The 14747-nt window shown below is 36.5% G+C and overlaps 1 protein-coding gene across 1 annotated transcript in view; it reads left to right on the forward strand.

Annotated features, from left to right (window-relative positions):
- The window catches only part of LOC144216637 (guanylate-binding protein 7-like), a 17273-nt gene extending 13653 nt beyond the window's left edge, over window positions 1-3620 (forward strand). The window contains exons 8-11 of the mRNA XM_077746068.1: window positions 361-573; window positions 1546-1648; window positions 1982-2175; window positions 3049-3620. Of these exons, the coding sequence (XP_077602194.1) occupies window positions 361-573; window positions 1546-1648; window positions 1982-2175; window positions 3049-3267 (729 nt within the window). The 3' untranslated portion in view covers window positions 3268-3620. The remainder of the gene's footprint in view (window positions 1-360; window positions 574-1545; window positions 1649-1981; window positions 2176-3048) is intronic.
- The last annotated feature ends 11127 nt before the right edge of the window (window positions 3621-14747 follow it).

The raw sequence follows: 14747 nt of genomic DNA on the forward strand, positions 1-14747 counted from the left end.
GGGGGGGGTAGGGGGATGTACATTTTAATCCATAACAACCCAAACTCTCTGAGGAAACTCTACTTCCAAAAACAATTCAACTTCCTATTGCTCATTGTTGATGACTGGGTCACTATTTATCTTACTACATTGGAAGGAACCATGGAGTTCATGTCTTCCAACCCCAGGGAAGTAAAGGGACTTTCCACAGGTCACACAGAGAATTGATCAGAACTAGGACTAAAAGTCTCTTGAGTCCTTGTCCATCCCATGTTCCAGTGTGCTCTTAAGTAATCAGGATGCTTTTTCTAAGAGGATGACAGTTGGACTTTCCCCTCTCACAGCTTCTTCCCATTGGATTTCTCTACATTTCCCTGGCAGGACACCATAGAGAAAAAGAAGGATGTTCTCCTGATGCATAATGAAGATGCATCTTTCAAATATTGTCAGAATGCAATGGAGCAGATTTCAGAGCCTCTGAAGAAAAGCATTTTAAAAGGAACTTTCTCTGTTGCTGGAGGATATCATCTGTACTTAGAAGCAAAAAGAAACGTTGAACTTGATTATAAACAGGTGCCCAGGAAAGGAGTTAAGGTAAGGAATAAAGGGGAAGAGGTTGAACTGTAGAGTGGAGTTGGGTGGCTCTGTTGCACCTTCTGAATATATAAGACCCCAGTACCAATTATGGAGAAAAATCAGAGCAAGGCAATAATTCCTTATGGAGCATATGATAGTATTTGTGCTAAGTCCCCGGGGAATGCAAATATTAGAGACACACCTTTGTTCCCAAGATGCTGATTTTACTAGAGATAAAGACAAATAGTGAACAGGATAGAGTACGATAAAGGTTATAATGGTGTGCTACTATACTAATGATGATGGTAATGATGATAATAATGGTTAACACATCGAACACCTTGAACACTGAATTTCTCTACCATCTATATGGTCTTTAGGTGCTTTTGCTGGATTATTAATTTAATCACCTGAATAATATTATGAATTAGGTATCCTACTATCTACATTATGCACTTGAGAATTGTGATGCACAAAGAAGTTAATAAATTGCCTAAGGTCATACCACAGTAAGTGGTAGAGCTGGTAGGGCAAATTAATATCATGGTGGCCATTCAAAGCTCAGGTGGCAGCTTAGGAAATGTTATAGAAGGTAGTTTCTAGAAGTTTAAGATGAAGTATTTATAGATGTTAGCTTTGTTGAGAAAGGCTAGAAGAGCTTCCAGGAAGAAGAAGAAAAGACTATCCAAATACCCATAAACACTAGATTTAATATGTTTGTAGAATCAGGAGTCTGGTTGGCTGTAACCCATGGTGGGGCTCAGGGGTGGGTGTCAGAAAAGGGTCTCAAGAACTAAGAAGACTATGATGGAGTTTTTCCATTATCATCAATAGATTAGAATTTATGCTGTGGAGGTAGAAGGAAGGGAATCACTCAGGGATACACAATTTACTGGGCCACATTTGAGGTTTTGAACAATAATTTCTGCAGCCAGAGACAAGACCTTTGTCTCCTGACATGTACTTGCTCCTTGTTCGTTGGTTCCTCAGGCAAATGAGATCCTCCAGAACTTCCTACAGTCGCAGTCACCAATAGAGGAATCCATCATGCATTTAGACAAAGCCCTCACTGCTGGGGACATGGCCAAAGCAGGTACAGGGGAGGGCTCAGCTCACAGCTAGGTTGGTAGTTTCCTGCACTGCCCGCTGACAGGTCTGACCAAAGACCTTCTAGCAATAAGGCATTTGCTCTCCTACCACAGAACACATGCTCTGTTCAATCAAATCTGAAAATAACAAGACAAGTGGTAGTTGTACATCAGCCCGCCAGGCAGAGCCTTCACAATGAGAAACCTGTCAGTTGTGTGGCCACCTGGTGAAATTAGAAATTTCCCAGTCACCCTTGCAAAGTTAGTTTAGTCTCTGAGCTCAGGAGGGTCATACCTGACCTGTTATTTTATTCCCTTTAAAAACTTTCATGGGGCAGTGGAGCAATCCAAAAGGGAGGCCTCTGAGAAGGAACAGGAACAGCTAAAACAGAAAGAAATTGAACAACAGCAAAAAATGGAGGCTCAAGAGAGGAGCCTCAAGGAAAACTTAAGCCAGCTAGAAGAGAAGATAAAGAGGGAAAAAGAAGATTTTCAGGAAATGCTGGAAAGGATGTTGAAACATTATCTGAAGGTAAGTCTGTCCTGGATTTGGGTAGATCCTCACTCCTCAGGAAGAGAAAGACAACATTTTAAGCAAAGTCATGATCCAAGAGTGAAACACAAATGGCATATGATTTACTAACTGCCTCAGTCCATCTGGATCCTGCTGTGACCCTTAAAGCCATAATATTTCTTCCCCTTCTGTAGTGCTCAACTTTGGAGTATAAAAAAAAACACCCATTGGGGAATGGGTTGCTATTTGGAGTGGTTATGAAATGGTCTTGTGAACCCCAATTGAATAGGGTCTTTGTCTTCTAGTCCTAGCATCATTAGGAGTCTTGATACAATCATCAGATAGATCTGAAATAGATTTGTTTTGTCTTGAAAGTATCCAATTAGGTCTGATGTGAAATGCGAAGGCTCCAAAACTTGCTGCAGTTTTTTCCAGATCTGTCTGAATATGCTGGGGTTCTTATAAAACATAGAAGAAAATGTATCCTTGGTCCAACCTGGAGCTTGATAAGCAATGTCCTGTACAGAGTCAGTAGTAACTACTTTTTATTAGACAGTTGTGGCCATGCAACCTCAAGTAGAACTGAGAATTAATTAGAATTAAAACTGTATTCCTACCCAAAGAGCATCACTTGGGTAGAATGCATTATGGAGAAAGTTCTCAAGTCTGATCTAGGCCCAATACCTCCCCACCCCCAGAGAGATGATGCTGAGGACATCTTAGGAAGTTATAAACCATGGATACTCTCCTTATCCAGATCGAAATGTATGGACACGTTGGCTATCCCCAGAAACAGCAGTCTAAAGTGGTAGAAAAATAGACACCTACGTTTGCTGCTGACTGAATCTTGATAATGGCGATTTTTACAAGTGGACTCTTTTCCTTTTATAGATCCAAGAAGACTTGCTTACTGAAAGATTTGGAAATAAATCTGAGGAGTTGAATAAGGAGATAAATCGACTACAAAAAGAGATTGAAAAAAACAAAAAAACTGATCCACTGTTGATTTCAAAAGCGATTGATGTGGCTGGGAATGTATTAATTGTGGCACTACCTGAAATTTTTAAGCTAGTCCATCAAGGGAAGAAAATTCTCAATGAAAAAAAATAAATAGGCTTAGATTTCTTGTTAAGGATATTATAAAATGAGGGTTCTTTTGTTGTAATAGTTTAATACTGTGCTCATTTTTGAAATAACATGTGTCATGCCACTTTCATACAACAAAAGTTTAAAAATAAAAAGTGATAAAAAAAAATCATCTCATGGCATACAAAAAAGATAAACTTAATTTTGACTAAATGAATTAATTTAATGAGATGGGAACGAAGCTGGAAAATGCAATGGGAGAAAAGGCTAAATTTGCAATACCATTGTAACAAAATAGTTCTGAATAAGATTATAAAGACATTTGTAAAATTCACAGAGATATATTTCAAATGTACTGAAAAACACAAAACTTTATAAAGTGAACCAAAGTAAATAAGACATATATGGTGCATGTGTGTGTGTTTGTGTGTGTGTATATGTTCACAATTCCAACAAATATGTCAAAAATGCCTTGAAAGTAGACAAATTTATTTTACAGTATACATTAAAAAAACTATAAGCAAAAATATCCAATGCAACTCTATAAAGAGAAAAATAATGAGAGGCAGTTATCTCTAACTGGATGTTAAAACATCCCAACAATTAGCATAATGAATATTTAATGAATACCACAATGGTACTGACACCTGAATATTTAAACATTAGTAAATACTGAGAGTTTGTACATCAACAAAAATTCAGATAGAAATTTATTATATAATAAATTTGGCACTTCACATTAGTAAAGGGATAAGGAATATTCTGTAAGTGTAATTTGGACTCTTGGTGCCAATCTGGAAAAAAAATTTAGAGTCTTCCTTTCACCTTACACCAAAACAAATTTCGGATGTATCAAAGATTTTTAAATGAAAATTAAATTGTAAAAGATTAAGAAGTAGTTTTGTGGTAGAAAATTCCTTTTTCAGTGTGAAAATGATGATAAAAAAGATTAATATATTCAACTACATAAAAATAACAAAATTACTCATAGAAAAGAAAAAGCAAAACAAGAAGACAAATAGAAATATTGTCACAATAAAATTAGCAATTTATATCACAATGAGAATATTTCGTCAAGCTATACGGAGCCCTTATAAATCAGTGAGAAAAGATAACCCCATTAAAAATGTGCAGAACCATAAATAGAAAATACAGTTGGTCAATTCTGCTGATAATAGGAGCTATGGAAAGTAAAACTGTCAGCTACCTGTTTCACCTCTCTGATTTGCAAGGAAGAACACTTTTGACAGAAGACTAGGGTGTAAAAAATATGAAGGAGGAAGACTGCTCAGCAGAGTAAGGAACTAGAAAGACACAGAGATGCGCCCAAATCTTGTTTTCATTAGGAATTCTCAATAAAGCCTGAAAATTCTAGCCCCTATAGATAAAAATTCACTTGGGAAGTCTTCTGGACTTCCAATTCCAATTGGCCTATGAATTCCAATTCAAATTGATAACATGGGTAGAAGAAAAGAACATTTTTCTTTGAGCTCAACTCAGCTTCTATGGAATTCCTTTCCAGGTATCTGCAGATTCCATAAATTCTGCTCTGGCAAGAATGAATTCCTTCTGATTCTCAAGCTTCATGTGTTTTATCTTGACTCTAGGCTTTTGCACAATACATACATGTGTTTAAAAAAACCCTCCTTGATATTCTTTATATGTTAGCCTCTGTTCCTCCTTCTGGTCTCCTATTTCCTGACTTCTTGAGACTAGATGAGGTGACCTTTCTCTGTGCTGCCATTGTGCCTTGTCACTCTTACCATAGCACTTTTTATATAATTGTACAATGAAAATGACCTATTTACAGCTGTCTCTCCTACTGTCTCTTGATCTCAGGTACTCAGTCTTCTTCATCATCTTATCTTTAGCTCCCAATAGAGCCCACCATATAATCACCCAGGGTTCAAAACATGTTGATTGAATAAATACATGAGCTGCCATAAGAAAGGGCTCCAATTTACTGCGTTCTAACTAGATTATCTGATTTCTGAGCTCTAAATATAAAAGATGTAGCAGTTTCAATCCCTGGAACAAGGCACAGCTAAATTATCACATAAATAAAGTAATTTACCCCAGTTCCAACCTACTGCTCTCATGGTTTGTCCCCTTTACTTACTCACCAGGAAAAAGCATTCTTTTCACCCAGCAACTATATCAAAAGTTCCTGGTATCTGTTCAAATCAGGGAGTGTTACAATCCTTCATCCCTAGCAACCTTTCCTATCAGAATTATCTTACTATAAGTAACTCAAACGTGTCCAGTTAATGTATGACAAAGTTGTAGGTATAGTCACTGCTTGTTAAATAATTGTCTAACCAATAAATGTCTAATCTGAAAGCACTAACCCAATACATAGAAGGTACTCAGAAAATGTGTCTTGAAAAAAAAACGGTATTCTTTTGAAAATGGAAAACACTTTATCATTGTGTGTATGTGTGTGTGTCTGTATTATAAAAATACATCACATTCATTGAAAAAAAATTCATAATACTTGGGGCACCTGGGTGGCTCAGGTCATGATCTCGCAGTTCATGGGTTCAAGCCCCGCGTCCGGCTCTGTGCTGGCAGCTAGCTCAGAGCCTGGAGACTGTTTCGGATTCTGTGTCTCCCTCTCTCTGACCCTCCCCTGTTCACGCTGTCTCTCTCTCTCTCTCTCTCTCTCTCTCTTTCTCTCTCTCCCTCTCAGAAATAAATAAAACATTAAAAGAAAGAAAAAAAGAAAAAATTCATAATACATAGAAAACTCTAAAAAAGCTGATTTCTTCAATGAGCTACTAAATTTCAGAATATATATGCTTTTAGGGTTTTATGTATGCATCGTTGATTTATAGGTGTTTTTCCAAATAGAATCATACTACATACTACATATGCCAAGAATTAAATTACTCAGCCAGTATTTCCAAATGTTTCCACAGAATGTACTTTCCTTTTCCCAGGAAGGGTTTGGGAGGGTAGGCAGGAAATTCAGTTCCTTTATAAACAAAGCTCACAGGAAGATTTAACTGTTCCTGGAACTGTGCTTGATTGTTCCCTATAAACAACAGACTTGGTGTGCCTGCGCAGGCGCAGTTGGTTAAGCGTCCAACTCTTGGTTTCAGTTCAGGTCATGAACTCATTGTTCATGAGTTGGAGTCCTGCGTGGGGCTCTCTGCTGTGTGATCGGAGCTTGCTTCGGATGCTCTGTCTCCGTCTCTCTCTCCCCAACCCCCGCCCCCGCAAATAACTAAATAAACAGTAACAAATAGACTTTATTTATCACAAGAAAAAGCAAGTGATTTCTAGCATTAGTCCTATTTCTAAGTAGCCCTGCCCTTATTTTCCTTTTCTAACTCATTTACAACAAAAAACAAAGTTTCAAAATTTGTCCTCAAATGGACACCAGAACTTACTTTCATAAAAAAGATGGAGATAAGCTATAGACTTGGTTATTTACAATTTGTTAATCACAAACTGAAAAAGGTAGGAAAGTTAACAGGAGACCCCAGCACAGTGAGCTCGGGTCCAAATTTTCACAGACTGGAGTTGAATATAGCCCCCAATTCTATTGATACAGTGGTCATTTTAGGTTCTAAGCTTATATTCCTGGTGGTTTGGGTAAGAACCTGAATTCTGGATCAAACATTAAATTGTCCAGTGACAAAGATTCTCTCTTTGACCAAACTTTAGCCAGTCTCCTCTGAATTCTCTTCTCAAGTAGGCCTTGACTTTGGGGCTTCGTGTTTGTCTCTGCATTGGCCAATTTTAGCAAGAATCCTGCTAAGTCAGGCTAGCCAGAATCCTCCACTCCTGATATCTGATTACCCTCAATGTCTGATTGGGTTCTTTATTCTCCACCAGCCTCCAGCCCCCAGGTGATGTTTGATCACCCTGACCTGCCTTCACTAAGAATCCTATAGTGCCAGTTTAGCCAAAATTCTCCCTTAGTCCTCTTAGTAATTTTCTATCCACTGACCACCCCCATCCTGCTTCCGAATGGCTATGAATTCCAACTTTTCCTTACATTTGGAGTTGAGCCCTATCTCTCTTCCGACAGCAAAATCCCATTGTAGTGATCTCTCTACCTAGTCTTCCTTGAAAAAAGTCTTCAGGACCATTTTAACAAGTAGGATGAACTATTTCTCAGCGCTGTGATTCTGCAAGAGCCCAAATTCTGTTAGTTGTCTGTGACGTAAAAGAGGCAAAAGTTCTGAACATGTTTATTTGTTTTGACACAAAGCATTTATAATTAAAGGACCCAAGGGATGCCTGGGTATCTCAGTTGGTTAAGCACTCGACCCCTGATTTCAGCTCAGGTCATGATCTTGCACTTCGTGGGATCCAGCCCCACATCAGTCTCTATGCTGACAGTGAGGGGCTTGCTTGAGATTCTCTTTCTTGGCCCTTCCCCCACTCACACACACACTCTCTCTCCCTTTAAAATGAATAAGCAAGCCTTTTTCAAAAAACTCATCTGTAAAAAAAGAAAGGACCGAAGTGGCTATTTTTATTACAATAAAGACCGATACCAGAAATTGTAGTTTCGCGTTTTAGTTAAACTACAAAATAGGAACAAAACAGTGTTCAGCTTAAAGATGTACAATCAGTAGGAACTCCTGGGTGGCTCAGTTGATTAAATGTCTGACTTCAACACAGGTCATGATCTCGTGGTTCATGGGTTTGAGCCCCACATTGGGCTCTGTGCTGCCAGCACGAAGCTGGAGCCTGCTTCGGATTCTGTGTCTCCCTCTTTCTCTGCCCCTCTCCTGCTCACACTCTGTCTTTCTCTCAAAAAATAAACATTAAAAAAAAAGATGTACAACCAGTGAAATGCCACAAAACTAACACATTCCTGTAACTAATACCCAAGTCAGAAAAAGGAAAAGAGCACTAACAGTGCCCTAGAAGTTTTCCTGTGCCCCTTTTCTATCATAATTCTTCTATTCAACGATGCCCATTTTCCTGACTTTTTTTTTGTTTTAATTTTGGTGAACTACACACAACACAAGATTCGCCGTTTTAACCATTTTAAAGTGTACAAACGAGTAGTGTTAAGTCATTCACATTATCATGCAAGCAATCGCCAGGTCTCCTTACCTTGCAACAATTCAATTCCCTCCTGTGCTGCAGCTCCTGGCAAACACCAGGCTTTCTGTCTTTATGAATTTGACTACCTCTTATACATACCTCTCATAAGAAAAATCATACATTGTCTTTTTGTTACTAACTTATTTCACTTAGTATAGTTTCCTCAAGTTTCACTTAGGTTATAGCAGGTGTCAGAATTTCCTTCCTTTCTAAGGTTGAAAAGTTTTGCTTTTCCCTCTTTTCTATAGATGGACACTCGGGTTGCTTCTACCTTTTGATTATTATGAATAATGCTGCTATGAACATAGAGGTAAAAATACCTCTTTGAGTTTCTGCATTCAGTTATTTGGGGTCCATACTCACAAGTGGAATTGATAAATCATAGTAATTCTATTTTAAGTGTTTTCCAAAGTGGTTGTACCATTTTATGCTCCCGCCAACATTGTACAAAGATTTTAATTTCTTCCCTTCCTACTTTTCTTTCTCTTTTCTTTAACTGAAGTATAATTGACACGTAATGTCCTATTAGTTTTAGTTGTGCATCAACATGATTTGATATTTATATGCATTACAAAATGATCCCCACAAAAAAATCTAGTTACCATCTATCACCATACAAAGCTATTCCAATATTGCTGACTTTATAACGTCTATACTGTTCATTACATCCCCATGACTTATTTATTTTCTAACTGTAACTTTGTACCTCTTAATCCTTCTCACATATTTTGCCTGGCCTCCAAGCCCTTTCCACTGTGGTAACTAACAGTTTGTTTCCTTCATGAGACTGTTTCTGTTTTGCTTTGCTTGTACATTTGTTTTGTGTTTTAGATTCCACACACACATGAAATCATGTGATATTTATCTTTCTTTGACTTATTTTACTAAGCTTAATTTCCTCTTGGTCAATCCATGTTGTCACAAATGGCAAGACCTCAGGGCACCTGGGTGGCTTAGTCGGTTAAGCGTCCGACTTTCGCTTAGGTCATGATCTCGCGGTTTGTGGGTTCAAGCCCCGCGTCGGGCTCTGTGCTGAGGGCTAGCTCAGAGCCTGGAGCCTGTTTCAGATTCTGTGTCTCCCTCTCTCTCTGGCCCTCCCCTGCTCACGCTGTCTCTCTCTCTCTCTCTCCTAGAAATAAATAAAAAACATTAAAAAAATAAAAAAATAAAAATAAATAAAAATAAAACAAATGGCAAGACCTCATTCTTTTTTATGACTAAGTAATATTGCATTATGTATTTGTGTGTGTGTGTGTGTGTGTGTGTGTGTGTGTGTGTATACATACCATATCTTCTTTATCCACTCAACTATTGATGGACACTTAGACAGTTGCTTCCATATCTTGGCTCTCATAAATAATACAATGAATACAGGGGTGCATATACCTCTTCTAATTGGTGTTTTCATTTTCTTTAATAAATACCCAGAAGTGAAATTACTGAATTGTATGGTAGTTCTAGTTTTAATTTTTGAGGAAATGCCATACTGTTTTCAATAGTGGCTGCACCGATTTATATTCCCACCAACAGTGTACAACTTTTCCCCTTTTCTCCACATCCTTGCCAATGCATGTTATTTTTTGTCTTTTTGATAATAGCCAATCTGACAGGTGTGAAATAAAATCTCATTGCAGTTTTGATTGGCATTTCCCTGATAATTAGTGATGCTGAGAATCTTTTCATGTGCCTATTGGCCATCTGTATGTCTTCTTTGAAAAATATCTATTCAAGTCCTCTGCCCATTTTTTAATCAGGTTGTTTTTTTTTTTTTATTAAGCAGTGTAAATTTTTTATCTACTTGAACATTTATCAGATGTATGATCTGCAAATATCTTCTCCCATTCAGTAGGCTCCCTTTTTGTTTTGCTGATGGTTTTCATCACTGTGCAAAAGTTTTTTAGTTTGAAGTAATCCCATTTATTTATTTTAGCTTTTGTTGTCTTTGCCTGAGGACACCAGTTCAAAAAAATAATGCTAAGACTGATGTCAAAGAGCTTACTGCCTGTGTTTTCTTATAGGAGTTTTATGATTTCAGGTCTTATGTTCAAGTTTTTAATAGATTCTGATAGACTGTAAGATAATGGTCCAGTTTCATTCTTTGGCATATAGCCACCCTGTTTTTCCAATACTGACTTTTCCCCATTCTATAAGTACTCTTGCATCCTTAATCATTGACTGTATATGTGTAGGTTTATCTCTAGGCTTTCTACTCTGTTCCATTGATCTATATGTCTCTTTTAATGCCGGTACCATACTATTTTAATTACTATAACTTTGTAGTATAGTGTGAAATCGGGGAGTGAGAAACCTCCGACTTTGCTCTTCTTTCTCAAGATTGCTTTGACTATTTGAGGTCTTTTGTGCTTCCATACAGATTTCAGGATTTTTTGTTTTAGTTCTGTGAAAAATACCTTGAGTATTTTAAGGGGGAGGCAAATAATCTACAGATGCTTTGGGTGGTATGGACATTTTAGCAATATTAATTCCTCAATTCCATGAGCAAAGAATAACTTTATATTTCTTTGTGTCATTTTCAAATTTTTTCATCCATGTCCTATAGTTTTCAGAGTACAGTCTTTCACCTCCCTGGTTAAATTTCTTCCTAGGTATTGTATTCTTCTTCATGCAATTGTAAATGGGATTCCCTCCCCATCCCCCAATTTCTCTTTCTTTTTTCTTTTTTTTTTTCTTAAATAGTTTATTGTCAAGCTGGTTTACATATAACACCCAGTGCTCATCCCAACCCAATTTCTCTTTCTGATAGTTCATTGTTAGTGTATAGAAACATAACTGATTTGTATATGTTAATTTTGTATCCTGAAATTTTACTGAATTAATTCATTAATTCTAATAGCTTTTCGTGGAGTTTTTAGGATTTTCTCTGTATAGTATCATGTCATCTACAAATAAGGACAGTTTCCTTCTTCCTTTCCAATTTAGATGCCTTTCCCCCCTTTTTCTTGACTAATTGCTGAGGCTTGGACTTCCAATACTTGTTGAATAAAAGTGCACAAGTGTGCATCCTTGTCTTGTTCTTAATTTTAGAGAAAAAGCTTTTAGCTTTTCATGGGTTAGTATGATGTTAGCGATGGGTTTGTCATATATGGCCTTTTATATTGAGGTACATTCCTTCTATACCTACTTTGTTGAGAGATTTTTTTAATCATAAAGAGATGTTTAATTTTGTCAGGTACGTTTTGTACATCTTTTGAGATGACAACATGATTTTTTCTTTTGTCTTGTTAATATGGCATATCACACTGATTAAATTGCAGGTGTTGAACCACCCTTACTCCCTAGAATAAATCCCACCTGGTTGTGGTGTATGATATTTAAATGTATTGTTCAATTTGGCTTGATAATATTTGTTATAGATTTTTGCATCTGTGTTCATCAGGGATATTGGCCTATAATTATCTTTTTGTGTGGGTATGTGTTTGTGATGTTTTGTATTTCTGTTTCAGTGTCAGAGTAATATCGTCCTTGTAAAATGAGTTTGGAAGCATTCTTTGCTCTTCAATTTTTGGAATAGTTTGAGAGGAATAGATACTATCTCTTTGAATGTTTGGTAGAATTCACCTGTGAATCTGTCTGGTCCTAGACTTTGTTTTGGGGGAGTTTTAAAATAACTGATTCAGCTTTAGTACTTATGATTGGTCTATTCAGATTTTCTATTTCTTTGTGATTCAGTGTTGGAATTTGTGTATTTCTCAGAATTTATCCATTTCTTCTTCTAGGTTTTTGTTTGCATGTAATTGTTCAAAGCATTCTCATTTCTGTGATGTCAATTGTAACTTCTGTTTCATTTAGAATTTTTGGTATTTGGATACTTTTTTTCTTTTTTTCTTTTTTTAAAGGTTTTATTTTTAAGTAATCTCTGTACCAAATGTGGGGCTCAAACTCATGACCCCGAGATCAAGAGTCGCAAGCTCTACCAAATGAGCCAGCCAGATGCCCTCCTCTCCTCTTTTCTCTTAATGGGTCTGGGTAGGGGGTTGCTGATTTTGTTTACCTTTTCAAAGAATCAGCTTTCCATTTCATTGATCTCATCTATTTTTCAGTCTCTATTTGATTTATTTCTGTTCTTTTCTGTATTATTGTCTTCGTTCTACTAAATTTGGGCTTTGTTTGTTCTTCTTTTTCTAGTGCCTTGAGGCATAAGGTTAGATTATTGTTTTGGGATTCTTCTTGTTTATGGAGATAGGCCTGTATCACTATGAACTTCCCCTCTTAGGATTGCTGTTAGTGCATCTTATAGATTTTAGAAAGTTGTGTTTCCATTTTCATTTGTCTCAAGGCAGTTTTAAAATGTTCTCTTTGACATCTTCATTAACCAACTGGTTGTTTGTAGCAAGTTTAATCTCCACGTGTTTGTGTTGTTTTTGTTGGGTTTTTTGGTTTTGTTTTGTTTTTGTTTTTGTTTTTGCAGTTTTCTGCTTGTAATTAATTTCTAGTTTCATACGATTGTGGTCAGAAAAATTGTTTGACATGATTTCAAGTTTTCTAAGTTTATTGAGACTTGTTTTCTCACCCAACATGTGATCTCTTCTAGAGAATATTCCATGTGCACCTGAAAAGAATGTATATTCTGTAGTTCAGGGATGAAATGCTCTGTGTATATCTATTAAGTCCATCTGGTCTAGTTGTTTAAGACCAATGTATCCTTACCGACTTTCTGTGTGAATAATCTATCCATTGGTGTAAGTGGGGTATTAAAGTCCCCTAGTATTATTGTGTTACTGTCAATTTCTCCTTTTATTCCAGTTACTCTTTGTTTTATATATTTAGGCACTCCTATGTTGGGTGCATAAATATTTATGAGTGTTATATCCTCTTCTCGGTTTGACCCTTTTATCTTTATGTAATGTCCTTCGTCTTTTGTTACAGTCTTTACCTGAAAATTTATTTTGTCTGATATCAGTATTGCTATTCCAACTTTCTTTTCATCTCCATTTGCATGGAATATCTTTTTCCATCCCTTCACTTTCAGTCCATGTGTGTGTCTTTATATCTGAAGTAATCATATAGATGGGTCTTGTTTTTTAACCATTTAGCCATCCTATGTCTTTTGATTGAGCATTAAGTTCATTTACATTTAAAGGAATTATTGATAGGTATTACTAACTACAATTTAAAAAATTGTTTTCTGATTGTTTTTGTAGTTCTTCTCCATTCCTTTTTTCTTCTCTTGGTCTCTTTCCTTGTGGTTTGATGTCTTTCTTTAGTGTTATTTTGGGTTTCTTTTTCTGTAATTTTTTTGTGTATCTATTGTAGGATTTTGATTTGCGGTTACCATGAAGTTCACATATATCCACCTTTATATGTATATACAACTATCTCAGTCTATTTTAAGCTGATAGTTACTCAAGCTTGAATGCATTTCAAGCACTATATTTTTACTATCTCCCCCCCATATTTTATGTTTTTGGTGTCATATTTTACATCTTTTTGTTTTACATATCCCTTTACTATTTACTGTAGTTATAGTTGTGTTTACTATTCCTGTCCTTTAACTTTCATATTAGTTTTTTATGTGGCTGATTCTTCACCTTTACTGTATATTTGCCTTTACCAGTGAGATTTTTCTTTCATATTATTTTTTTATGTTTAGTAATAGCCCTTTTATTCTCCTTAAAAAAGACCCTTTAACATTTCTTATAAGCTTATTTAGTGGTGGGGCGCCTAGATGGCTGTCAGTAAAGGGTCTGACTCTTGATCTTGGCTCAGGTCATGATCTCTTGGTTTGTGGTATCAAACCCTACATGGGGCTCTGCACTGATAGCATGGAGCCTGCTTGGGATTCTCTCTCTCTGCCCTTCCCCTACTCATGCTCTTTCTCTCCCTCTCTCCCTCTATTTCTCTCCCTCTCAAAATAAATAAATAACCTATTTTTAAAAGTCTGATTTAGTGGGGATAAAGTTTGTTTTTCTGGGAAACTATCTGTCCTTCAATTCTGAATGATAATCTTCTCAGGCAAAGTGTTTTTAGTTGTCAGGTTGGTTTTTTTTTTTTTTCTTTTTCAGCATTTTAAATATACCCTGCTAGTCTCTTCTTGCCTACAGTTTCTGGGAAAGAATCAGCTGACAGTCATAAAGTTTCTCTCATATGTGACTGTTTCACTCTTGATGCCTTAGAGATTCTCTTTTTACCTCTGAATTTTGCCATTTTAATTATAATGTATGTTGGTGTTAATCTCTTTAGGTTCATTTTGTTTGGGACCCTTGTGTTTCCTGGATCTAAATGTCTGTTTACTTCTCCGTGTTATGGAAGTTTTCAGTCATTGTTTCTTCCAGTAAGTTTTCTGGCTCTTTCTCTCTCTCTCTCTCTCTCTCTCTCTTCTTCTAGGACACCTACAATGTGAATATTAGTATGTTTGATGTTGTCCTTGAGGCTCCATAAAGTATTCTCATTATTTTCTATTTGCTTTTCCTTTTGCT

Source organism: Crocuta crocuta, unplaced genomic scaffold (assembly GCF_008692635.1).
Source record: "Crocuta crocuta isolate KB4526 unplaced genomic scaffold, BGI_CrCroc_1.0 scaffold48, whole genome shotgun sequence".
NCBI lineage: Eukaryota > Metazoa > Chordata > Mammalia > Carnivora > Hyaenidae > Crocuta > Crocuta crocuta.